Below are 25,483 nucleotides of genomic sequence, written 5' to 3' on the forward strand. Positions count from 1 at the left end.
TGCAAGGGGGTGGGGGGTGGGCTTGATCAACTGAGGGGCACGGATCAAGCCCCCATACTGCTCTTGCTCACGTGAGCCACAACAGCATGGGGCTGGGCAATGTAGATTGGCTGCTGCTTCCTCCCCTAAGGTGGAGAGGAAGCAGCAGCCGAGAGACATCATGATATCAGTAAATCATGGCATTTAGCTGCTGATGCAGCCCAATGTTAATGACCAGATATTGCCCAGCCTTACTTAACAGGCAGAGACCCTATATCATACAGTCGCAACAGGACAAAGCACACACAACTTAAAAGTTCAGAGGTGCAAATAGAAGCTGTGCTTGTTCTAGTAGCCATTCATTCGAAGATCTGCATACCAGATGGCTCCTAATCATACAATTGATTCCCAACACAAACAATTTATTTCAAGCGTCAGCCTACTCCTGGGGGGGGGGGGATACAGCAAAACCTCCCTGTGATCAATACATAGACCAAATTTGATTTAAGGTCTGCAGCATGCAGAAGCATACTGAATATTTCCAGCTGCTGAAGATTCTTCTTAAATACTTCTGCTAAAGGTCTTAGGCCCATTTTACTATGCAAATTCAAGAAGAGGGGATTTCAAAATAGAATTTATTTTGCATTTTTATATTGATATTTATAAATCTGTGTATTTAAATATTACAAAATCTTCTGAAGGTATGCAGTGCATTTGTTCCAAAAAAGAAAAAAGGTTACCACCACAGTGACCACATTTTATTCTCACATAACTTAAAGTTTTGTTTTTACAAAAAATAAAAATAATCAAATTACCCAGTTCAACACTTACTTGAAAGTCTGGAGAGAATTGGTCATGTCAATCAACACTAATGGAAACTGAAGAAATGGTGTATCAGTGGAATTAAGTGAAGAAATGTGCCCATTTTTTTTGCAGCATTTTGTCTATTTTAAATATTGTCCATTTATGTCTGAGCAATCAGATTTGCTCTACAAGTTTCTCGTAGTTTCTCTATTGTAGCCATCCTCAGACTTCCAGGCTCTGTAAATATTTTCTAGAATTAAGAATTTAGCAGTTGTTAGTGTAAGTCAGGACACTGTCATTCTTTTTACAAGTGGTTTCTTCTTTTTACATCCTTGAGTATTCCCATCACTATAATGGCTCTTTCCCTTGGACAACATCAGCGAGGCTGGGGAGCCCAGGACCACCTCCATACACTCTGCCCAGGTTTGTCTCCCAGGGTGGTCACTTCAGTGCTGCAAACTATGGGTCAGATTCAGACTTGCTCTTCTGTGAGCAGAAGGGAAGGAGATCCAGTGAAAATTCACACCAGAGCAAAGATGCCGGCTCTGGTGCTGCCTCCCATGCTGCTCCACAGGATCCCTTGGACATCTATCTTTCAGCAGCTTTACAGGAGATTAGAGAGCATCAGCAAAAAATTGCCTCAATCTCCTCTCTCTATAATGTCCTATAGTGTTTGGCCCACTTTTAGTTATATCCAACCAACCCAAGTTCAAGAGCACCACGAAAAAGCACATTGAAGCAATACAGTTCTACCTTGGAAGTCTGGTTTTCGAACGTTTTGGAAGTCAAACAAGGTGCGGCTTCTGATTGGCTGCGGGAAGCTCCTGCAGCCAATTGGAAGCTCCAGTGGACGTTCAGCTTCCAAAAGAACGTTAAAAAACTGAAGAGTCACTTCCAGATTTCGATCGTTTGGAAGCCAAAACGTTTGAGAACTAGGCTGTTTGACTTTCAAGGGGTACTGTATGCAGAAAAGCAACAGCAAATAAACTGAAGGCTGCCAATGCTCACAGCGCTTCTAGCCAGTTTATAACTCTACAACATGGGACGCCTACCTGCATGAAAGTGTGACACTCCGTTACAAATGGTCCTTTGGTGATCTCTTTAAATCTATCACAGATATCTGGGAAGTTGGTGGCTTCCAAAATGAAAGCTTGGTGGTGCTTAATTAGTGTTAAGGCCACACGAAATATTATTTTTGATCCCTCGTAGAACAAGCAGTCCCAAATTCGAAGTACAGTCTGTTGGAGAGAGGATTTTGTTTAAAGGCATCACTAAAGCATGCATATAGCCTATGTCATTAACAAAAACAAAACCCACACAGCTAAAAATACCATCAAGTTCTCACTTGCCTCTACTGGAAGAATGTCAATGAACAAACATATAAACCAACGCGATACCAGCAAAGTCCACATGATTCCATGTTTCTCCATTAATTCTGCAACGGCAGGAACTTTCATTTTCACAAGCTCTCCAAGAACTTCTTGATCTGTTTTCAGACCCATCATTTCTGGACTATAATAATCTTTAAGAGGGGGGGAAGGGGGGAAACAAAAGCTAATCACCAAAATGATCAATTGCTATCATTCATTGAAAAGAAAAACAGTATATGGGGAAGGGAAAGAGCTCATTTTTCAAAAGGTAAAATTGCAGCATGTCTTTCCACTTCAAGAGTAAAGGGCTCAAGTCCACATACTGTGACAGCTGTTAAGAGGGCTCAGATTGCGCTATAACTAGGAGAGGCTGTCAAAGTGCCCTGTGTTCCATGACTTGAGCAGACCCAACTCTAGATACACAAATGCACAGTTGACAGATAAACAGCTGTGTGTGACTATATGTGGTACTTTTTGGGATTTATCCTTCAGAGCATCTCAGGCCCTACCTATAACGTGGGTCCACAAAACGTTAAAAGGCCACATGCAATTGTCAGAGAGTTATTTCAACGCAAAAAGGTCTCAGTACGGCTCCATAAATTAGTGCCGGCCTTAGTATGATTTGTCACCACCGATAGTGCAATAGCTCCTCTCGCCTATTAAGTTCTGCAAGACTCACGGAAAACTTGGGGGAAGGGAGGGTTCTTACTTTGTGCACAATGATCAGGGGCGGCTGGTTGCAAGAATGGTTTTGTGAGCACTGGTAGTCATCAGAAACTACATTTGTGGGTCCCTGGGTCTCATTCTGGATGGGGGTCCTGCCTGATAAGCCCTAGAGAAACTGCTCCAAGCTAATTCCCAGTCCATCACAGGCACCTGAAAATATAAAGTTGCTAAATGTAATTCAAGACTACAGAAACTGCTGTTGGCACCATAATAGGCTTGGGGGCAGGTGGCAAAAAAAGTTGTCAGATAGGCAACCAAGTAATCCCATTCAAGTAATCGCCCCCCCTTTTTTTACATAAACTCAGTACAGTGGTACCTCGGGTTAATTTGTTCCGGAGGTCTGTACTTAACCTGAAACTGTTCTTAACCTGAAGCACCACTTTAGCTAATGGGGCCTCCCGCTGCCGCCACACGATTTCTGTTCTCATCCTGAAGCAAAGTTCTTAACCCGAGGTAATATTTCTGGGTTAGCGGAGTCTGTAACCTGAAGCGTATGTAACCTGAAGCGTATGTAACCCGAGGTACCACTGTATTTAAAAGAAATACAGAAAATAAACAGATTTTCTTAATAAAAAAATTCCTTCCAGTAGCACCTTAAAGACCAACTAAGATTTTCTTAAGGAAGCCTCTAGAGGGCACTCTGTAACTTTGCATAAGTCACTGTGAATCATGTTCAACATTAATCACTTGATCTGTGGACAGGGAACAGCAGTTGCTGCTTTCAGTCTTCAGAGCAGAAAACGAATGGTAAAGCCCCCACAAGGCTAGCAGGGCACCTTTCCAAGCTGCTAAAAAACTAGACTGAGGCTAGACGTGCCATTATTGAGTTACTGTGCTTTCATGATCAGAAAATACTAGCACCAACTGAGCACAGAGGTCAACTAGAAATTAAAAGTTTTCCAAGTCTGTGCCCCACTGTTATATGGATTCTCTCTGGCATCACTGCCACGCAGAGTGTGCCTTATTGCACATGGAATATTAACATCCAGGCACAAAATAGAAAGAGGGAGGGACCTTTCTGCAAAACAGGCAGTGTAGAATAACATATTTAAAACCAAACCACAACAATAAAAAACAGCAAAACTTGAGATAATAGTACAGTGGTACCTTGGTTTACACAAGGACACGGGTGGCGCTGTGGTCTAAACCACAGAGCCTCGGGCTTGCCGATCAGAAGGTCGGCGGTTCAAATCCCCGCGACAGGGTGAGCTCCCGTTGCTCGGTCCCTGCTCCTGCCAACCTAGCAGTTCAAAAGCATGTCAAAGCGCAAGTAGATAAATAGGTACCGCTTCGGTGGGAAGGTAAACAGTGTTTCCGTGCGCTGCTCTGGTTCGCCAGAAGCGGCTTAGTCATGCTGGCCACATGACCCAGAAACTGTACGCCGGCTCCCTCGGCCAATAAAGCGAGATGAGCGCCGCAACCCCAGAGTCGTCCACGACTGGACCTAATGGTCAGGGGTCCTTTTACCTTTACCTTGGTTTACAAACAGTCTGGTTTGCATATGTTTTGGATTACAAACATGTCAAACCCAGAAGTGCATGTTCTGGTTTGCAAACTTTTTTTGTATTACAAACAAATTTGTTTGGAGGCCCCATTGGCGAAAGCGTGCCTTGGGTTATAACCTGTTTTGGTTTACAAATGGACCGCCAGAACGGATTATGGTTGTAAACCAAGGTACCACTGTACTGGAACTCGCAAGAGCCATTTAAATACTACCGAGCAGGGGGAGGGGTAGGCAGGCCTCACCCTGCAGAATTGATCACAAGACACAGTGCATGCACACCATTTGAATGGCAATGCCCATCAACTTTAGGGATGCCTGACCCCCAATATATTTTACTGGGGACAGGTGAAGGGCCCTTGGTGTCTAGGAGTTGGCTCCTAGGGTACCAAGGAAAAGCCCAAAAATGAAGAATTGCTTTTACTCAGTGTTGGAAGATGACCAAGTAGAGCAGCAACAAAGATAAGGAGAGAGATTTCCATAGTCAAGGCGCCACTATTAAGAGAGCCTTACACCCAGTAGCTACCTATTTAAAGAATCAAAACCTATGAGTCAAAGCCTATGATCAATTGTTAGAAACAGATATGAAAGCTAGGAGCTAAATGGCACCTTAAACCTTGGTTATGGATGCAACAACAATATGTCTAGGTGTGCTTTTTTATAACAAGAATACAAAGCTGAAAATGAATGAACTGCTGCTAAAACATTACGTTCATTTTTCACATAGTCTAGTCCTTCCCCTGCCCACCCCCCTAATATTCTTAAGAGGGTCTCTTCCCCAGTCTTCAGAGAATAGCTGAAAGTGAGGAGGCAGAAAAAGGTCCTGCTTTCTTACACTCTGCAGTTTTAATCCGAAATCTTAAGACGCAGTACTGCGCCCAGAGCTCAGAAACAGCCCACACTAATTAAATTCCCTGTCACAAAATGCACCTAGAACAATGGGAGTTCTGAACACTGCCTATGATGGAGATCTTTACCAGTTGAGGCAGGCTCAAAAATGGTATGGTTGGTCTACTAAAAGACTATTATAGCACATCCAATTCTATGGGGTGGCTTAAGCTACAGAGACATTAACGTCTGCTAAGCAACAAACCATCCTGTGTGTGTGGACTAGGTAAAAACTCAAAGGGAATTATTTTCATGGCATATGCCAGGCTTCCTCAACCTCTGCCCTACAGATGTTTTGAGACTACAATTCCCATCATCCCTGACCACTGGCCCTGCTAGCTAGGGATCATGGGAGATGTAGGCCAAAAACATCTGGAAGGCCTAGTTTGAGGAAACCTAGCATATGCTGTCACCTACTGCAGCTCAGTGATTGGGGGAGGAGAGAGACTGATTCATGGTGGAGATAAAAAACTTAAAATTAACTGTGTCCTGTTTTTAACAATTCTAATCATCCTAAGTTAACTTGATTTATCCAGTTCATCAGTCAACTATGAACATGTCTAACTGAGATTTATACAATGTCCTGTATTACCTGCATCTTTCCCTTCTATCTCGTCATTACTTTGCTTGCCATTCCCACAATTTCAAGTATCACCTAATATAATCAAATATGGTCAATTAAATTATGATGCATCCACACCAGCCCTGTGACATTCAAGCTCCTTTGCTTGTGAACAGATTTAGAATGTCCAGTTCTTGGAGCAACCAGCCTTTGAAGTCATGAAATATCTGGAAGATTTGAGGCAGTAGGTTTTGTCATAGACCAAGTGAGTTGTATTCGACACTACAAAAAACAACAACACAAAATACACAGCTGCAATAGAGACAAAGGAAAGCTAGCTCACTTAAGTACCAAACCTGCATTTTACTGAAGTGGTTTTAGTATTTGTGTATCAGCTTGAAAGGCTGTTTGGGAAATGGTTGCAAAGTGATGTTGACGCGTTACTTAACCAATTGAATTAACTGCATTAACTTGCAATTACCGGGTGAAAACCAATGTTTTCACCTGGAAGAGTTCAATAGCTTTTGAGCCTCTCTCTCATGCAATTTATGATATAGGGCAAAGATATCCTTGTGAGACTGAAGCATAAGAAATTAAAATGTGAGTGCTGGTCATTGTAGGTTTGCACTGGCATTACAAAACAGTTGAAGATATGCGTTTGCTTCCTTTTTAAAAAATGGGTAAAAGTGCTCTAAGAGAGTATGTTCCCTATCCAAGTTGGAGAGAGAGAGAGAGAGAGAGAGAGAGAGAGAGAGAGAGAGAGAGAGAGAGCTGCTTTTCCCAATGTGCTGGACAGAGGTACGCTTTATACTGCTTCCTCTTAACTCACAGTATATACCTCTGATTCAGACAACAGCTGAAAACTGCATCTGCTTCAGTACTGACGGAGGAAAAAGGCACGCGAGATCCCTATAGGGTTATGATGATGCTCAGGTTTGTGCATGCATTTCCCTCATCACTGGGACTCAGTATTTTCACACACACAGTGGCTTTTAGGGCTCACAGTTCAACAGAATTCTGCTTGCCAGATTTGCTTGAGTCTTGATATTACAATCTTTAATAAAGCATCAATAAAGTTGCAGCTGCTTTCTTGTCCTATGGGAGAGCCAGCGTGGTGTAGTGGTTAAGAGTGGTGGACTCGTAATCTGGTGAACCGGGTTCGCTTCCCCGCTCCTCCACATGCAGCTGCTGGGTGACCTTGGGCCAGTCACGCTTCTGTGAAGTCTCTCAGCCCCACTCACCTCACAGAGTGTTTGTTGTGGGGGAGGAAGGGAAAGGAGATTGTTAGCCACTTTGAGACTCCTTAAGGGGAGTGAAAGGCGGGATATCAAGTCCAAACTCTTCTTCCAAACTCTTCTATGGACCAGTAATGAGATTTGCAGGGAATAAGGAATAAAGATTATAACGGCTATTGTGGACTTGTTCTCTGCCACAAATGGATTAAAAAGAATATCCAGAAATAGAGCATGGTGCAGTTCCCTGACTTTTTCTACTTTTAAATCTCCATCTTCAGATCAACAATGCAAAGAAGCTGAAGAATCATCTTTTGAAACACGGCATATGCATGCCCATTTAGACTTCAACACAAGGTTGCTGTACCCACTTTTGCAAGAAAGGTTTAGAAAAACTTTGGATGTTTAACTGGGAAAAGATAGCCCAAATACTTAACAAAGAAGTCAAAATGAAAATTGGCAAGTTGCAGTCTATATCCGGAAGATTCTAGCCCTCCAACAACATCCCCCAAACACACTTCTTCATTTTCTGCTACGTCAGTGTGTAGTGATTATTCACTCTTGTGAAGAAGAGATTAAGTGCAGCACTTGAGGACATGGGGGGGGGGCTATTCCCCAATACTTGGCAGCCCAGCCAACTTATGAAAGATGTGCATTTATTCAAACATTTTTTAAAGGAGAAAGAATCGCGGCTATGCTTGCTTTCACACTTTTAGGAGCATTTGTTTAAAGGCATCTTTAAAGGCATCTTCTCAGAACTCTCAAAACACCAAAAGCACCTCAATTGTCCTGTCCAATACTCAGGAACTGATAAAATTTCAAGGATGGTGCAAATAGATCTGTACAATGATTGAAATTCTGGATTCAGATCCAGCAACTTTGAACTCTCTGCTAGGTTGCAGTTACACATTTTCACTGTGAATTGCTTCTTGTTGGGTAGAGCAGAAAGGGGGAAGAGAGACTGCTATCTGGTGTCTTGAAAATCCCCATTATCTTTGGGATAATGGTTAAAAGACTGTTTTCAGAAAACAAAAACAAGGGATGTAGCAAAAATAATTCAAAAGCAAACAAGACTTTCAAGATGTCACAGGTTTTGTACCCCAGGCCTTCCATCTAAAGACATGCTCTAAAAAAAATAGATCTAGCAGTTCCAGTTCCAGTCACTGGAAGATGAATGAACCACGAAAGATTCCACTTCCTTTCTAAGAAGCATTTCCTATTGTACTACACCTTAACTATTTTAATTAACATGCAAATGGACAGAGGCCTGCAGAAGTGCTCTGGTTCAATTTCGCAGATTCTTTTTATGTAGGTTTTTACTTTCCTTGCTGCCTGCCTGCCTTTTGTAAAGGATGAGAAGTACAGCAAAACACCAACTATGCCTATGTCCAGACTGCAGCACTTTATATTGCAGGTGGGAGCTCACATGATAGAGAATGATGTACCATGAAGAAGACATTCCCCATACATAGATAGCCAGCATGTCAGAAAAGGCTAGGTGAGAAACATCTTCCAGGTTTTCTCAGTGGTACATGTTTTTTGGTATAGGGCAGTGGTTCCCAATTAGGGGCCCAGGGACCCCTTGGGGTCCATGGAACGCACCCAGGGGGGCCACTGCCCCACCCCTCGCCACCGACCGCAACTATTTGGGGGGGCATTTTTGCATGGAAATATCACAAATTCTATGGTCTGTTTTAGCTCTGTGCAACTTTTCAATATATATCACTATCACTCACACACACTCTCTCTCTGTGTATATATATATATATAGTATAGGATGATGTTGTGATAGGACGTAGGGCCTCTTATGGAAGGAAATAACCCAAATGCCAAAAAAGACTAGGCTATGTGCTCTCAGTAAAAAGAGAAGAATATATCAACATGTATTTTGCTACGTATACAAAAGGGAAGTGTAAATAGAATGAATAGAGGAATGTGATTGCTATTTCCTACAGAGAACTGCTTTCAATGTAGTAATTGGGTAATTCTCTGGAGTTACGATATTATATGATTAGACTACCCATTTGATAGTCACTCTTACTTAGCTCAAACACAGGAGATTATCTGTGACACAAAGATAGAGATGGTGGGAGTTTGACCTACCAGGCAATATTCGACCAATGAGAGCATCTAATAACCAAAAGGATTCCTCTTCATTCCTTGTGATAAGAATCAGGTAGCCTGCTATGAAATTCATGCCCTAAAACACAAAGGAACAATTTATCTAATTAGCTTGATACAATGTTGACAAAAGTAATCTTAAAAGGAGCCAAGATAATAAATGCAAGGGGCAGAGGGAGGACCTAATGGTAATTCACGCTTATCAAGAGTCAGTTTTAAAAGTGTTGTGAGCAATTTCTTGCTGCAGATGCAAGAGTAAAACACTTCAATTGCCAAGGCTACATTAAAAGGAAAATAATGTTTGGGCCACTTTGACTTTAAGATCACACAGACTTAAGTCTCCATTTATAGTTGTGCGAAGTCTAGAATTCCACTGCCTTGAATAATGAAGGATGAAAACTGTTTGAATGACCACAAATGAATGCATAAAACAGAAGCAGTATTCAGGGATGTGAATAAGCCCCGTTTTCATTTATTGTTATTTATTCATTTATATACCGCTTATATGCCAAAATGGCTCCCAGTTGTGTTTTTCATTGAGTGTTCACCACAAGCACACTCCTTTACTTTGAGCCAATGATAATACTCAAACTTTCCCCAGAGTAATTACGTGTGTTTTTTAAAAAATACCAGTTAGGAATTCTACAGCTGACTCCAGAATTACAGCCTGTTCATAGCTTGGCTATTTGAAGTATAACACACATAAGCAACACAGGAAATACAACTGCATTGTTTGGTTTTTGCATCATATGATGTAATGTTGTTTTATTTTTGTTTCCTTATATTTATGCCCTACCTTTCTTTCATCACAGAACCAAAGGCAGGATGCATGCAGTCCCCAGGCAGTCAGCCATGGACCAGAACCAGCTGAGTGCATCATCGCAAGCATTGTAGGTTTTTGGGTTAAATAGCGAAATGGCAATTAACTCAATGATTTATGATGTGGCTAATTGGCATGGAGAAGAAAAAGCAGACAAAAGACAGTCTCTGGGCAAGAAATGGATTTTCAGTGCTGTCTGTGTGGTGGGGAAGAGTAGGATTGCATCAAGTTCATCGTAATATTAGTTCACATTTGACGGCAACCCTAACCCTATTTACCTGGGAGTTAGCCACCAATGGATTCAATAAGACTTACTTCTGAGTAGACATGGATAGGGTTGTGCTGTTATTTCTATTTCTGCAACACACACACACACACACACACACACACACACACACACCCCACCATGAATTTCTTTTGCAGCCATCCTAGTCACACTCACAGCAATTGCTAGTCCCCAAGTCTGAAGTGTACAAGTTGTAAGATCGTTTTAAAACATTCATGGACACTAGTATCAATTGCAGTCTGTCAGATCCGGCCTTTGAATGCATCTCCTGTTTCATCTCTTTGTTTTGAAACCTCCCTGAACCTTTCACCAATCACTCTTCTTTACCATCTTCTTCCATGGAAAAGAACGAAGCGCTCTCATTTTTATTTCATAAACAATGCATCTGGTTTCAAGGAGGAAGATGGGGTGGGGGTGGGGACTGACTCCTGGATAAATGAAGAGTTCTCCCACAACTAGTAGCTCAGTTAATCCAAAATAGGTCCAGTTGTTTTGCTTTTTAATTCCAAGAATTCATAACCATCTGTTTGTGCCTAATGGGCATGATTCAAAAACGTTTGTTTCCAATTTTCCCTGAAATGTAAAAAAGCTAACAGATGCTGTAAACAGCAACAACAAAACCCTCTATTCTACTTTATGGGGGTATTTGCCCTCCAATTGTGAGGGTACGTTTTCAGCCCTCAGACTGCCAGCTTGCTCAACAATAGCAACCATGGTGACAGAGGGTTATTTGGCACTGCAACAAAAGAGTGCCCCTCAACAGACATTCATGGAGCAAACTAAATTGTACATGCCAGCATAAAAGCTCATGCACCGAAGCATAGTACTGCAGCGTACAATAGCAAGGCAACACTAACTTCAGAGTTCACAGTGATGTTCCTCAGGGAGTTAACTGTCAGGCACATTAACATTACAAGCGTTAGGAAGGTCCTGTTGAAGCACAAACTCGGGTGCCCCAGGTTCGCAAGCACTGTCCCACACTTGGTGGGTGTCTGAAAGGACTCAAAGCAATCTGCCCCCACCCCCCAGAGCGCTTTTTCCAGCAAGCAATCTTTTACCTTGCTGAAAAGGCTTTGCCTTCTTTTAAAGAAACGTCTAATTTTTGCTTTAAAAAGTCTCCCAACCAATGTTAAGGTTTACAGTGCATTTTAGAGAACAGTAGCAGCTCACTTTATACCTACGGCAGTTTGATATGCAATGATGGTGTAAGTTCGATAGGTATTGTTCGCATGTGAGGTGGTGCGAGGGTCTCTGAGCCTCTTGAGACTGGAAAGTTACAAATAAAGGAGCAAACTGGAATGTACTAAACTATGGCAAATTTAAGATATTGACTAAGGACTAAAATAGAAGGGTGGGAAGGTTAAGTGCATGAAATCTACATTTCTCAAATCTTGCATTGCCATCAAGGCCACCCAAGTTGTAAATGCTTCGCTTTAAAAGAAGCTCACGATTGCATTCCGAATGTTACATACCTGGCAGTATCCCACAGACTGATTATGGTGCCCATATGCCACTAATACGTTGTAGAGTGTCTTCTGTAAGCAGGGATCAGCAGTTTTGCGGAACCTTACATTATCCGGAAATGTCCTATTCATGTCTAAAATGTAAAAAAAAAGGAAACGGCAAAAATTTAAAATGTAACTATAAAGCAATATGATTCATGGACCAAAGTCTTGGGATCTGAAGTTGCCTCCTCACCCATGAACTCAATAGTTGACAACATGTTATCTATCTGGGATCCCCTGCCATAGGACTGATCAACAATACGGTTCTGCTGTCCTATTGAAAGGATCGAAACAGCCTTATGGATGCATGACTTGTGCGTAGGGGATGCTCAAATACAGATCTGAACAAGCTGAACAGGGTCATGATTTTAGCCCTGTCCTCAATATCAGGTTGTTGTTTTTAAACATCTGCACATTGAACATGGTTTTCTGTAAGGGAAGAAGATCAGGATTACAGGCTTTAAGAAACCTTTTATTCTTCAGCAATGCAGGCAAAATGCTATATATCTTTAAACAGGGAAGGTTGACTCTAAACAACTCTGAAGTAGACTGTAATTCACAACAGCTCATGCCATAATAAATTTGTTGTGTCGTTAAAGGTGCCACAACTGTGTGTCTATTTCATCTGCCGACTGTCCATGGATTTAACATTATCCCATCTCCCTCAGGACTGCAGAGAAGTCTTTTATTGTTTCTTTGCATTCCAGGGATTATCCTTTACAAGATTCCAACGACCTTGAATAATCACCATAGTTGCTTGCCTAGAACATTAACTATGTGGTGGTATCGCTGCAGTCATCTTAATGTTTGTACTGTACTGCTTTTAAAGGGTTGCTGTATGCTGCCCTGATATTCTGAGAGGCTTGTTATACTTGCAGAAACTGGCATTTTATTCTAGAATCAACAGAGAAAGAGTATTCCCTCCCCCCAATATAATCCAAACATAATCTAGATCTAATGTGTTTATTTATTTATTGCCCCTGAAAAGCATTGCTTGTGAAATTTGTTTCACTCCAAAAATAAAAGTTCATTGCAGATCAGTTCTCTGTAACCCCTCAGTGTGAAAACCGATGTGAGCAGTTCCATCAATGGGAACGGGGAGGCACCCACACCAGCCCAATGATGTTGTGGGTGAGCATCACCACTTCCTTCTTCATTCACCTGTGGCATGCGCAGGGAGCGAAAGGCATGACTGATAAAGGGGAGAGTTTTAAAATGCATAGCCAGTAACCCTTGTGGACAACAGGATCTAGCAACAATCTAAACTGAAAGCAGCATGTTGAGGACAACCATGAATGATTCTGGACTGAGAAAAACTACATTTCTGTGCTATGAATGGGTCAGTGTATACACAACCTCACTTGAGACCTGTGGAGACACTGCTGGTACCAGTCTGGCAGACTATCAAGCCAAATAATCCATTTGAGCAGGAATATATATATATATATATATATATATATATATATATATATATGTAGGTTTTGGTGTCTTCGGGTGTCTTCCCGTGTAAGAGTTGGGGTGTCTAGGCGACGTTTCGACGAGGTCTCACTCGTCATCTTCAGGCTGGTGCTTTCGGCTTCTTGTTACTAGAACAGAGCAGGATCTCAGTGTTTGAGTTCCTATAAATACTGTTGAGGGGGTGTGGTGTATAGCCTCCAACGTTCTGGGCAGATAGGAAGTTCCTAGGTTAATGTGCCTTTTCTTCTTTTGTTCATTAATTACTTGAGGGATATCTTGAGTGATTACTTGAGTGATATTCTGAGTACCACTTAGGAGGGTCATTAGGTGTGGATTAGTTGCTAAAGCTTTCGTGTCTTGACCTCTTGACCTTGTGAAGAGTTTTTCTGAGAAGATGGTTGTACTGCACTTAGTTGTGCTCTGGCTTGGCTTCGTGTATAGGGGCGAGCTGTGGTTTTGTGCCCTGTGCCAGCCAGATCTGTGTAGGGATTGCAGGGGGGTGCAGCATCCGGAGGTGCCACTATGGTTTGGCTACTGGATGGTGTCTGTAATTTATCTGTGGAGAGGGTCTGGGTTTGGGTCTGGTGTGGTTGATTGGAGATGGCGTTCTGTGTGCCTCTGGTTCTGGTGTCGGTTTTTGTGGGGAGGGCTAATTTCCAGATGTCTGGCAGGCGGGACGTGTCGTCACGCTTGTTCATGTGACGACACGTCCCGCCTGCCAGACATCTGGAAATTAGCCCTCCCCACAAAAACCGACACCAGAACCAGAGGCACACAGAACGCCATCTCCAATCAACCACACCAGACCCAAACCCAGACCCTCTCCACAGATAAATTACAGACACCATCCAGTAGCCAAACCATAGTGGCACCTCCGGATGCTGCACCCCCCTGCAATCCCTACACAGATCTGGCTGGCACAGGGCACAAAACCACAGCTCGCCCCTATACACGAAGCCAAGCCAGAGCACAACTAAGTGCAGTACAACCATCTTCTCAGAAAAACTCTTCACAAGGTCAAGAGGTCAAGACACGAAAGCTTTAGCAACTAATCCACACCTAATGACCCTCCTAAGTGGTACTCAGAATATCACTCAAGTAATCACTCAAGATATCCCTCAAGTAATTAATGAACAAAAGAAGAAAAGGCACATTAACCTAGGAACTTCCTATCTGCCCAGAACGTTGGAGGCTATACACCACACCCCCTCAACAGTATTTATAGGAACTCAAACACTGAGATCCTGCTCTGTTCTAGTAACAAGAAGCCGAAAGCACCAGCCTGAAGATGACGAGTGAGACCTCGTCGAAACGTCGCCTAGACACCCCAACTCTTACACGGGAAGACACCCGAAGACACCAAAACCTACATTCCTGTACCCGTGAAAATCTACGAAAGCATATATATATATATATATATGCAGGTTTTGGTGTCTTCGGGTGTCTTCCCGTGTAAGAGTTGGGGTGTCTAGGCGACGTTTCGACGAGGTCTCACTCGTCATCTTCAGGCTGGTGCTTTCGGCTTCACGAAATTAATTTTGCAGATTCCAAATTGCTCTTTAACATGGAACATCACCACAAGAGAATAATCATGGAAGCCATCGAGATAGAGAAACACCCTCACAACATGAACAAGCGTGACGACACGTCCCGCCTGCCAGACATCTGGAAATTAGCCCTCCCCACAAAAACCGACACCAGAACCAGAGGCACACAGAACGCCATCTCCAATCAACCACACCAGACCCAAACCCAGACCCTCTCCACAGATAAATTACAGACACCATCCAGTAGCCAAACCATAGTGGCACCTCCGGATGCTGCACCCCCCTGCAATCCCTACACAGATCTGGCTGGCACAGGGCACAAAACCACAGCTCGCCCCTATACACGAAGCCAAGCCAGAGCACAACTAAGTGCAGTACAGCCATCTTCTCAGAAAAACTCTTCACAAGCTCAAGAGGTCAAGACACGAAAGCTTTAGCAACTAATCCACACCTAATGACCCTCCTAAGTGGTACTCAGAATATCACTCAAGAAATCACTCAAGATATCCCTCAAGTAATTAATGAACAAAAGAAGAAAAGGCACACTACCTGGGAACTTCCTCTCTGCCCAGAACGTTGGAGGCTATACACCACACCCCCTCAACAGTATTTATAGGAACTCAAACACTGAGATCCTGCTCTGTTCTAGTAACAAGAAGCCGAAAGCACCAGCCTGAAGATGACGAGTGAGACCTCGTCGAAACGTCGCCTAGACACCCCAACTCTTACACGGGAAGACACCCGAAGACACCAAAACCTGCATATATATATATATATATATACACACATATACACACACACACACACACACACACAGAGAGAGAGAGAGAGAGAGAGAGAGAGAGAGAGAGAGAGAGAGAATGGTACCTCGAGTTAAGTACTTAGTTCGGTCCAGAGGTATGTTCTTAACTTCTTAACCTGAGGTACCACTTTAGCTAATGGGGCCTCCTGCTGCCACTGCGCGAATTCTGTTCTCATCCTGAAGCAAAGTTCTTAACCCGAGGCAATATTTCTGGGTTAGCAGAATCTGTAACCTGAAGCGTATGTAACCCGAGATACCACTGTATATGCATAGGAATTGCCAACAGAATGTCCCACACTGAACACAAACACCATTGCTTCTGCAAAGGGTCAGGTTTTCATTTGTCTCCAAAACCAAGGCACAAGTCCATAAGGGCACCTGGCAAAAACGTTTCTCTATAAGCCAAACCTTTGACTGATTAACATTCTATGGCATTTTAAATGCATTTGTGGGAGGGGCGCTACTGGTTTGTTTTTTTTGTTTTATTACGTATTTTGTGTCCTGATTTTGTGGCCTTCAGATGAAATACAATATACAAACAAATGAACAAATTCCCATGCTTGCCTCTCTATCCATGGAATACTTGGCTACAGGTTCCTTGGTAAACAGCAGACTAGACTGAACAACCACATATATGTTTAGATGCTAACCTGTCTTAATTGTGTCCACGAGTTTGTCATTTTTGTCTCCCTCAAGTAATTTCTGGTAGTATCCAGGGTTTTGCTCCATGTGGGACTGAGCACCACTCACCACCATCCAAACCAGTGCACGGTGCTCATTTGGAATGCCTTTCCTGATATAGCGTTTTACTGCAAAAGAAAAAGCACACCAGTTGATATTTCAAGCATTATATTTTGGATACTTAAAATACCAAAAAAAAAAAAAAACCTCCAAGGAAAGTAAAAGGACGTCAAGGTAACTAGTGTGGCAAGGACAACCCAGTCACTGATGGGCGGGGTACAAATGAAATTATTATTATTATTAACCAGCAATTGCTGATCATTCCACAAACAAGAGCTTGAAACCAACATTTGTGTGACCTTAGTAAGAAAGGTAGGAAACTTCAGTGACAAGAGGAACACACAAAAAGCAGACAAGTGCCTTTTTCAGATAACCACAAAAATCCTGAGAGAGAGGTAGTTTGTGCGTATCATGGAGAAGGGCAAAAAGGAGGTGATTTGTTTCTTTATTCCCATCTTTTTATACCTTCCTTTATTTATACCCACCATGGAAGGAGCACTTGTTTCAACGTGGGCTATTAGTACAACCAAACACTCCTGGGTTTTCCAGGTTAATCGTTTTTTAAGTTATTAGTATACCTTCTGTTTTAATACTTTTTAGCTTTCCAAAACATGTTACAGATTCTAAATGATTGTACCCGCACCCTACTTGTGCTGATCTATGACTGTAATAAAGATCTGATTGACTAAGTCAATTAGGAATATGAAAATCTCCCTACAATTCTAAAATAAACTAAAAATCTGGCTCAGAAAATGCTGCCAATATTCCGATTGCCAAACGATTCCCATTTACAAAAAAAGGATTGGGGTGGAGAATCTATTCATGCATTTTTGTGTGTGTATGGATATTACAGTATATGGATATTTATAGTTAAGCAAAGCACCATATTTGAATATTGCTTCCACAATGTCTCTTGCATTTGCAACTAACCCTTTCCCATCACGGCTATTGATTTTAAAAGTAAAGCCAGCTTAAAACACAGCTGAATCAGATGCTGCAATCGGATATAGCCTCATGACTTTGGTAGTCAGTGGAAGGGGAATGCAACCCTGAGGTTACATTGTTCTTTAATGTTGTTGTTGTTGACAGCAAAGCCACGAGTCCAGGGCCGGCCATACCATGATGTAGAGTGAGGCAGCTGCCTCAGGTGGCAAATTCAGAGAGCTGGACATTGGCTAGAAAGGTGTGCCATGTGGTCTGCCCTGCAGCCTCTAAGCTAGCTTCCTGCCCTAGCATGGCTGGCACACCAGTGACACAACCCGCCTCAGGCGGCATGCTCCTCCCACCCCACCAGGGTGTGGGTCCGGATCTGTGGTGATGGGGAAGCATCTATGGCATGCCTCAGGTGCCAGAAGGCCTTGGGCCAGCCCTGCAGAGGCCTATAATGAGGGAAAGTAAATTTAAGTTATGGAGGCCATGCATTCCTTTCTCAGATACTGTCCTTCTTCTGAACATCACAAGGTTGAGAGAGAGAATGTCTATCTTGTTGTTGCTGTTTAGTCATGTCCGACTCTTTGTGACCCCATGGACCAGAGCACGCCAGGCACTTCTGTCTTCCACTGCCTCCCGCAGTTTGGTCAAACTCATGCTGGTAGCTTCGAGAACATTGCCCAACCATCTTGTCCTCTGTCGTCCCCTTCTCCTTGTGCCCTCTATCTTTCCCAACATCAGGGTCTTTTCCAGGGAGTCTTCTCTTCTCATGAGGTGGCCAAAGTATTGGAGCCTCAGCTTCACGATCTGTCCTTCCAGTGAGCACTCAGGGCTGATTTCCTTCAGAATGGAGAGGTTTGATCTTCTTGCAGTCCATGGGACTCTCAAGAGTCTCCTCCAGCACCATAATTCAAAAGCATAAATTCTTCGGCGATCAGCCTTCTTTATGGTCCAGCTCTCACTTCCATACATCACTACTGGGAAAACCATGGCTTTAACTATACAGACCTTTGTTGGCAAGGTGATGCCTCTGCTTTTTAAGATGCTGTCTAGGTTTAGCCAAACGAGAATGTCTATAAACCACAGCAACATCCCCTTCCCAGCCCTGACGCTGCACTGAGTATCCAGGTGGGCACAGCTGTGTGAGACCATCTCCCCTCAGCTCGCCTACCCAGGTTTCAGTGATACGGACCAGACCAGCTTCCTCATCTATAATCAGAGCATGGAAGAGGGATGAGGGAGGTCTTACTCAGAGCCAGCCTGGCATTCAGCAACAGAAGTCATATACCTAAGGGCTGGCTGAAGGGACAACAGCAGTTCCCCAGGTTAGAGGAAGGGCTAGCACACAGCATAGTCACCAGCGGCCTGTGCTGTGTGCCTCTCACCTGGCCTGCCCCACTTCCCCCTACCCTGAACCACTGTGACTGGAGGCCCCTGTGTCCTCTCCAGTTCCTCTCCTCCCAGACACATCGGACTTCCCTCAATAAAAACAAACAACAAAAACAAACCCACACAAATTTAAAACAGTTAAAACAATTGTTTAATTGTAGCAGTCTCTGCTTTTGAATCTGGTGTTGCAGCCGGGAGACATACTATTGTATACCTCTATAATCTATCTTTTCAGGGTGCTTTTTTAAAAAAGAAAAATGTGTGTATACGTAGGGGAGAGCAGAAGAACCCAAAATACCTCTCAAACTGTTCTATTTTGGGTTTGAGCCAACTTCTACTTACACCCATTAAGGATTACAAAATTAAAACTTTATCAATAATCTTTTAAGGAGATGTGGTTTTTGTTTTTTTACTTTCAGTTTAAATGGAAGCCAAGCTTCACAAATTTAGCTCAGTGCTGGGGCAATGTCACCTGGGGTGCCTAGAATATTGTGCTAGAATTTAGAAAAGATGTGTAGAGCCAGCACCTAAAGAGACACAGGCGCAGAAAATATTTAAATATTTTGCCAGCTCTGATTAGCTTAATCACTTTCCAGTTTGGCAATAAGCCAGTGGTTGGGCCTAATTATGATAAACAGCCACTAATAATCAGTGGCATCTTACTCGCCCAACTGGTTATAGCAGTTTCGTATGTACAGGAAAACTGTATAATTGCAAGTTACTTGTTACCATTCCAGCAGTAAGCTGCAATTGTTGTGCAAACACCGAGTCATGAACTCGCCCAGTTCTCTTCACAGAGGAATAAGTTACGCATACCTGACTGTGAAATTCCCCTTTTCCTATTCAGCCCATGAAGGCTTTGAATATGCAAACGTGAAAATATTTTAATTAGCTTCAGTGTCATGATTCGTCCTCAAACTTTGTCCTACTCACTAAACTCACTAAATGAGTTTGATCTCATTAGCTTGGATTCCACCTTCATGACCAGAGTCCTGTTCCAAGGAATGGGGCCCTTTCATATCCTCTTCCTGCTGAATGCCCTATGTATTTCCTGAAAATCTGCCCCCAAGTGTTGGGGAACCTTCTAGAACAGTATGAGAGGCAGCACAGGGGGAATCTGCAACCACCACCACCCACCAACAACAACCATAGACTAAGAACCATAGACTAAGAAGAAGTGCCTTGTTGTTCATCTTGGAGGAACTTTGGAATCAATAGATATTTGGAATGATTAATTAATTAAACTTTATTTTATTGCTTCAGCTTCAGTAATGTACATTTAAAGGAACAAGCTTCTATACTTCCTTTCAGCATTTACATTTGCTTTTATAATGACGCATTTGAAAACCTACATTTCCAAACATGCCATATTTAAAACATGGTGAGGGAACAGAGACGCTGGAGAGAAAAAAGTGTTTCTATTCACGGCAACTCACTGTGCTGCATTTGCAACAAGTAGCTGCTCCTACCAAACATCCGTAGTAGCCAACAGATTATTTCTTACAAGGACAGAATTTACGTAGAAATGAAAGCAATTAATCAGCGATCAACTGTCAAAAACAGGGGTTACCCTCCTTGCAGTTTCCCCATAAACTCTATTCATTTGGGCTGTAATTTGTATGCCTGCTTACCTGGGAGTAAGCCCTACTGAATTCACTAGAACAGGCTTCCTCAACCTCAGCCCTCCAGATGTTTCGAGACTACAAATCCCATCATCCCTGACCACTGGTTCTGCTAGCTAGGAATCATGGGAGTTGTAGGCCAAAAACATCTGGAGGGCCAAGGTTGAGGAAGCCTGCACTAGAATATACTTCAGAGTACATTTGTAAAGATTACATTGTTTGTCCAGAAAGAATCAAAGTAAGGTCTGAAGTGGGGTAGGTGGTAAAAAGGGACTGAGGCACAAAGCTGATATCAGAAATCAATCAGACTTCAAAGCGGTTTACTCAGAAAGTTAAAATAGATTGGGGGCGAATAAAATAAACTGAAGTGGGGTAGGTGTAAGACATTGGCACTACAATAAATGTGAAAACAATGTCCACCTCCCCCTATTGAAAAACTCCTATTGAAAAGATTCAAGCAAGATTTCATACAGGAGAAGGAAACAAGGAACAACTTCATATTGGAATATTACCTTTTAAGCTTTTCGGTACACCGCGGTTACCCTTTAAAAGCTTGGACCATTTAATTGCCCTCCTAGTGAGTATCACTAGGTATCTAGAAAAAAAATCTTCATATGATGTATAGTCAAAGTTTGCTGGCCTTTCAAACCCATACGGATCCACTCTGCAACAGAAGGGAAATCATTGTACACACATATTAGTTTTATGTAGTTATATAAACTTCACATACCTAAATTAAAACTTTTTTTTCAGAAATGCAGCTTAGAGGGAGGAAAAACTGGACTTTAAAATGTCAGAATGAAAAATGTTTTATCGACTGGAAATGCCAACACGGGCTCAATAAACCTTCCAGAAGTTTAGAAGATGTGTCTGCTTTTGTAGACACCCAGCTAACACCCATTAGCTTTGGTGGTAGTTGATGCTAATTAGGACTGATAGGGAAGAAGACGAAGAGGCCAACAGTAGGTGGAGCCAGAACAAATGACAGGAAGAGCAAATTTAGTTTTGCCCCCATCATCCTCCCTGCTGAGTCTACAATGGCAACACTAAGGAAGGTTACAGTTGGTTCTACCCTGAGGGATAACCAGCCTCATATAACCAACATGCTTAAGTCTAATTAATGCATGGAAGGGTTAATGCCATAGAGTATGTGGCCCTGCCAGGCTTAGCTAGGTCACTCCCCTTGGGAGGAAGATAATTGGGCCTACTGCTGTACCTAAGTAGACCCCAGAAGCTCAACATGCGAGGTCTGAGCTAGTTGCTCCAAGATCAGACCACATGGCTCTAGTAAGCCTCTTTTGAGTTTCTATACCAGAGATTTAGGAACTTTCAGCAGTGTAACTAAGCCAAGTTTTACTGCCTATGCTTTTTAAATGCTGTGTGGAAAAGCACATGAACCTAACCTTTGGAGAGTTTAACTTACCAAGTTTGTGGACTTTTTCTATGCCAAGGGAAGAGGGGGACTTTGGAAGGAACTTAGAAGGACATATTTTAATGATCTATTTCACACTTTACTTTCCTGCGTATTTTGTGATTTTTATGTCTGCTGGAGTTCTCTCACCAAAGAGTACTTGCCCCAAACGTGGATCTTGGCATCCAGGGAATTCTTTTACATACTTATTTTTTCCTTCCAAGTAACACTTTCAACCTATCTTATAGGGCTGTTGTAAAGATTACACTGTATATAAAGCACATTATAACCTGGTAATTATTTTTATCTAACCAGGACATTAATGGACCATTTATACAGAGTAATATCATTGGATGTTTTGTAATTTTAATCCAGATTATTTTTCTTTTTATTAGTACTTGTTACAAATCAATGATCTTTTCAGTGACCAGAGTTTTACCTCAGTTTTACAGTCATGGTTTACTCAGGCAAGTGATAGCACACTCTTGCAGAGAGTAGACAAGGCCTTTTTCAGGTCACTTGTGTGTTTTGCATTAAATTCTGAACCTCATCAAGCTCTGTATAATGGGACCAATATTGATTTACATGGTTGCTTATCTAAATGCATACATAAGGCAGGTCAATCAATCCATTTTCCGCTCCCTTTACCCTCTGGCTATTAGCTGCTTGAAAACAGACAAACAAGAGAATAAAGTATCACCGCTTAAGACATTTCCAATAAATTGTATCAGTTTCACCATGTACTTATAAAGGGAAATGTTCAGCTACAGGACATGTGCTTAAGTGCCATTGGTTTCGACTGAACTTAAGCATGCATAACTGTGCAGATTTAATCACTGCAAAAGTTCAGGAAAGCTCAGCGCTTCAGCACAAACAAGTTGCATATTTAGCATTCAAACGCAAAAGGCACAACTTTCTCAAGCCTCCCAGAAAAGCAGGCATGGGACTTTGGATAATAATGTAATTCTTAAAAAGTACTCTTCCAAAAGAGATGGCCACAATACCTCCTAATTGCTCAACCGCAATTTATACATACAGCAGTGTGGGTGAGCAAGCCTTTCCTGGACTGCACTACTAATACAATATGTTTCTATGCTGCACCGTTAAAAAAAAAAAAAGTATCGCACTGTGTTTCCTTGTAACTTAAGATTTCATGTTTCCACATTCCATTTGGTCGTTTCAGCCCTGCTGGGAGGGTGGCATTCAAACAAGCCAGGTTCCAACTAGAACCCCATCGTTCTGCCCAAACACTGAGGTCCAGCACCAAGGGCCTTCTGGCGGTTCCCTCCCTGCGAGAAGCAAAGCTACAGGGAACCAGGCAGAGGGCCTTCTCGGTAGTGGCACCCGCCCTGTGAAACGCCTTCCCATCAGATGTCAAAGAGATAAACAACTACCTGACATTTAGAAGACATCTGAAGGCAGCCCTGTTTAGGGAAGTTTTTAATGTGTGACATTTTAATGTATTTTTAATCTTGGAAGCCGCCCAGAGTGGGCAGATGGGCGGGGTACAAATAATAAATTATCATTATCGAATCTGAAAAGCTTTTATTACTGTCAGTGGCAGCTCTTGGGGTGTCAAATTAAAAAAACCCAGCGCCTCTCATGCTCCATTCTAAATCGCAGCTATGGCGTCCCCAAGGCTCCACGCCTAACTGGTTGCGCTCTCCTAAATCTGCCTCTGCTACTGTATTGTATAAACGGCTGTGCCTGATAATATGCACCAGGACAAAGAACACTGCAGTGGCAGTGTTACTCTGAATCCCAGTTGCTAGAATTCACAAGTGGGGAGAGTGTGCTGTTGCACTCAAGTCCTGCTTGTGGACTCCCCATAAGCCTCTGGTAGGCCACTCTTGAGAACAGGATGTGGAACAATTATGGATCTTTCATCTGGTCCAGCAGGGCAGCTCTTCTTATGTTACTTCCTTGCATAGCCATTAGCCACTGTCAGGTGATAAACAGGGAAATGATGGTCAGCCCATCCTTGATGTCTCATTTATCTCTCTGCAGAAATTCCACTGAGCCTTTTTTCCAGCTACAAGGAAATTTATAAACATAACTTCCATCTAGACAGTATTCAGCCTTTCCATATTCTCCAATGATTACCAACCTCTGCGCTCTTTTATAATATTTCTGTATATATAGAGTACAGTACTACAGTACACAAATTGTTTTGATATTTCTTATAGTAACAAGGGCTTCTTGTTTAAAGTATTTTAGACAGCCTTTCGGGACAGAGTCTATTATAGTTTTAAGTTTTATTTTACAAATTAAGCGTTTTCCTAAAGTTCTATGTGGCAATAACAATAGGGATGATGGGGGGGGGAGGTGTTGGGGAGAGATTTCAAAAAACAATTAAATCTCACTATTTTATGAAGTTAAGATGCCAATAAGTGTAAAGAACTGAAATAAATTAATTTTCAAGTGGATTGGTTTGAAAGCAGAAAGAAAAGTTCATTCTTTCCATGTAACCTTCCAAAGGGAGTAGGTGTTTACTGTGGCAGCTGTAAACGACTAATAATCCTGGCAGTGAAAGGTTAGTTTTATTACAAGAAAACCCGAAAGAGAGTGACAAATCAAGATCTTTGGTTTTGAAAGTTTAATTATTGGGGGGGGGGACACACAATGTAGCTAGCTTAATTAACTTATCCACTGAATTAAACAGCCATACCAACACTGCCAACTGAAACCTGAAGGGCAGAAATAACTGCCCCACTGTGTACTCAGTAACCAAAGGGGAATTCATGCGATACAAACTTTAGCTGAAAACCACAAGCAAGAAGCGCTTTCAGTAGGGAATGGGGCACTCCCAGCATCGATTTACCCCAAACGTAAATAAGTTTTCTGGGTTGCCTTTCTCAAGCAAATCCTGCTGCTGCTGTGGTTTTTTTTTTAAACTTCCTGTTGTATCACAGATACACCTGAGGGGCCACTTAACACCAACCCAGGAAGATACATGTATTTACGTTTGTGGCATGATATATATAGAGATTGTTACTATATGGAATATTAAAGGAACACACACAAAAAGCAGCAGGGCAAGCCAAGAGCGCTCTCCATTATTCTGCAAGGGCGCAACCTACCTGTGGACGTTGCTCTCGCGGTTCTCGCGCTTCGCCCGCCGCTCTTCCTCCCCGTCCATGGGAAGAGAGTACGCCGGGTTCCTCCAGCACAGAATGGTCGAACCCCCGCCCGGCCCGGCGCGGCCTTGCCACTGCCTCCTCCTCCTCTTGCTGGAGATGAGTCAAAGTCCCACCACTCTTATCAAAGGAGAGCGCGCCTCCTCCCTCTTCTTACGCTCCGAAGTTGTCTGCGAAAAGAAGTGCCTTTGGCGAGGTGGGAGGGAAGGGAGCGGGCGGTTTCCAGAGCAGGGCAGCCTGCAGTAGAAAATGTGTTCACATTGGAGGGGGGTGGGAGGAAAAAGAAGCGTCTCCAAAGTTCCACAGCGTCGCCCTTCAAGGACAGAGCGGCGCGCGGAGCTTATCCCTTTCTGTCTGCGCTTTTTCAGACCAGTCTGTTTTCTCCCCCCCGCGCCCGTGAGGGAGAGTTTAGCTTATTTGTGGCTCCCACCGCCAGCCGCGTTGGGAATTGCGCCTCCTTAAGGACAGCGCCGGGGCAAACGGCTCCTGAGGTAGGGCGATTTAGGAGCGCAGCTGAGAAGCCTCCCTTTCCCCGGGTGGCTGAGCGCGCGACTGGCTCCTCCTCAACCTGCTGCTTCGCTCCTTCTTCGCCTCGGGTTGCGCGCGCACCTCCCCATAAAAACCTTGGGGAGGAGAAGGAATCCTCTCCCCT

The 25,483-nt window shown here is 42.9% G+C and overlaps 1 protein-coding gene across 1 annotated transcript; it reads right to left on the bottom strand.

Moving 5' to 3' along the window:
• Nucleotides 1-591: 591 nt before the first annotated feature.
• GRTP1 (growth hormone regulated TBC protein 1) lies at nucleotides 592-25,378 on the bottom strand. Its single transcript, XM_081198595.1, has 8 exons — nucleotides 24,775-25,378; nucleotides 20,796-20,947; nucleotides 16,252-16,410; nucleotides 11,762-11,886; nucleotides 9,166-9,262; nucleotides 2,133-2,305; nucleotides 1,836-2,021; nucleotides 592-1,033 (listed from the first exon to the last, which is right to left on the bottom strand). The coding sequence occupies exons 1-8, from the start codon at nucleotides 24,831-24,833 to the stop codon at nucleotides 944-946; spliced, it is 1,041 nt and encodes a 346-aa protein (XP_081054721.1). The 5' UTR covers nucleotides 24,834-25,378; the 3' UTR covers nucleotides 592-943.
• Nucleotides 25,379-25,483: the final 105 nt, after the last annotated feature.

Source organism: Podarcis bocagei (assembly GCF_964188305.1).
Source record: "Podarcis bocagei genome assembly, chromosome: 6".
NCBI lineage: Eukaryota > Metazoa > Chordata > Lepidosauria > Squamata > Lacertidae > Podarcis > Podarcis bocagei.

Bases quoted from the DNA above. Each gene is read 5' to 3' on its own strand.
- GRTP1 (XM_081198595.1), bottom strand. From the start codon at position 24,833: ATGGACGGGGAGGAAGAGCGGCGGGCGAAGCGCGAGAACCGCGAGAGC. The intron at 20,948-24,774 runs GTAGGTTGCGCC...CTTCTGTTGCAG, and splicing joins CGCGAGAGCAACGTCCACAG to AGTGGATCCGTATGGGTTTG. The intron at 16,411-20,795 runs GTAATATTCCAA...TTTCTTTTGCAG, and splicing joins TGTACCGAAAAGCTTAAAAG to TAAAACGCTATATCAGGAAA.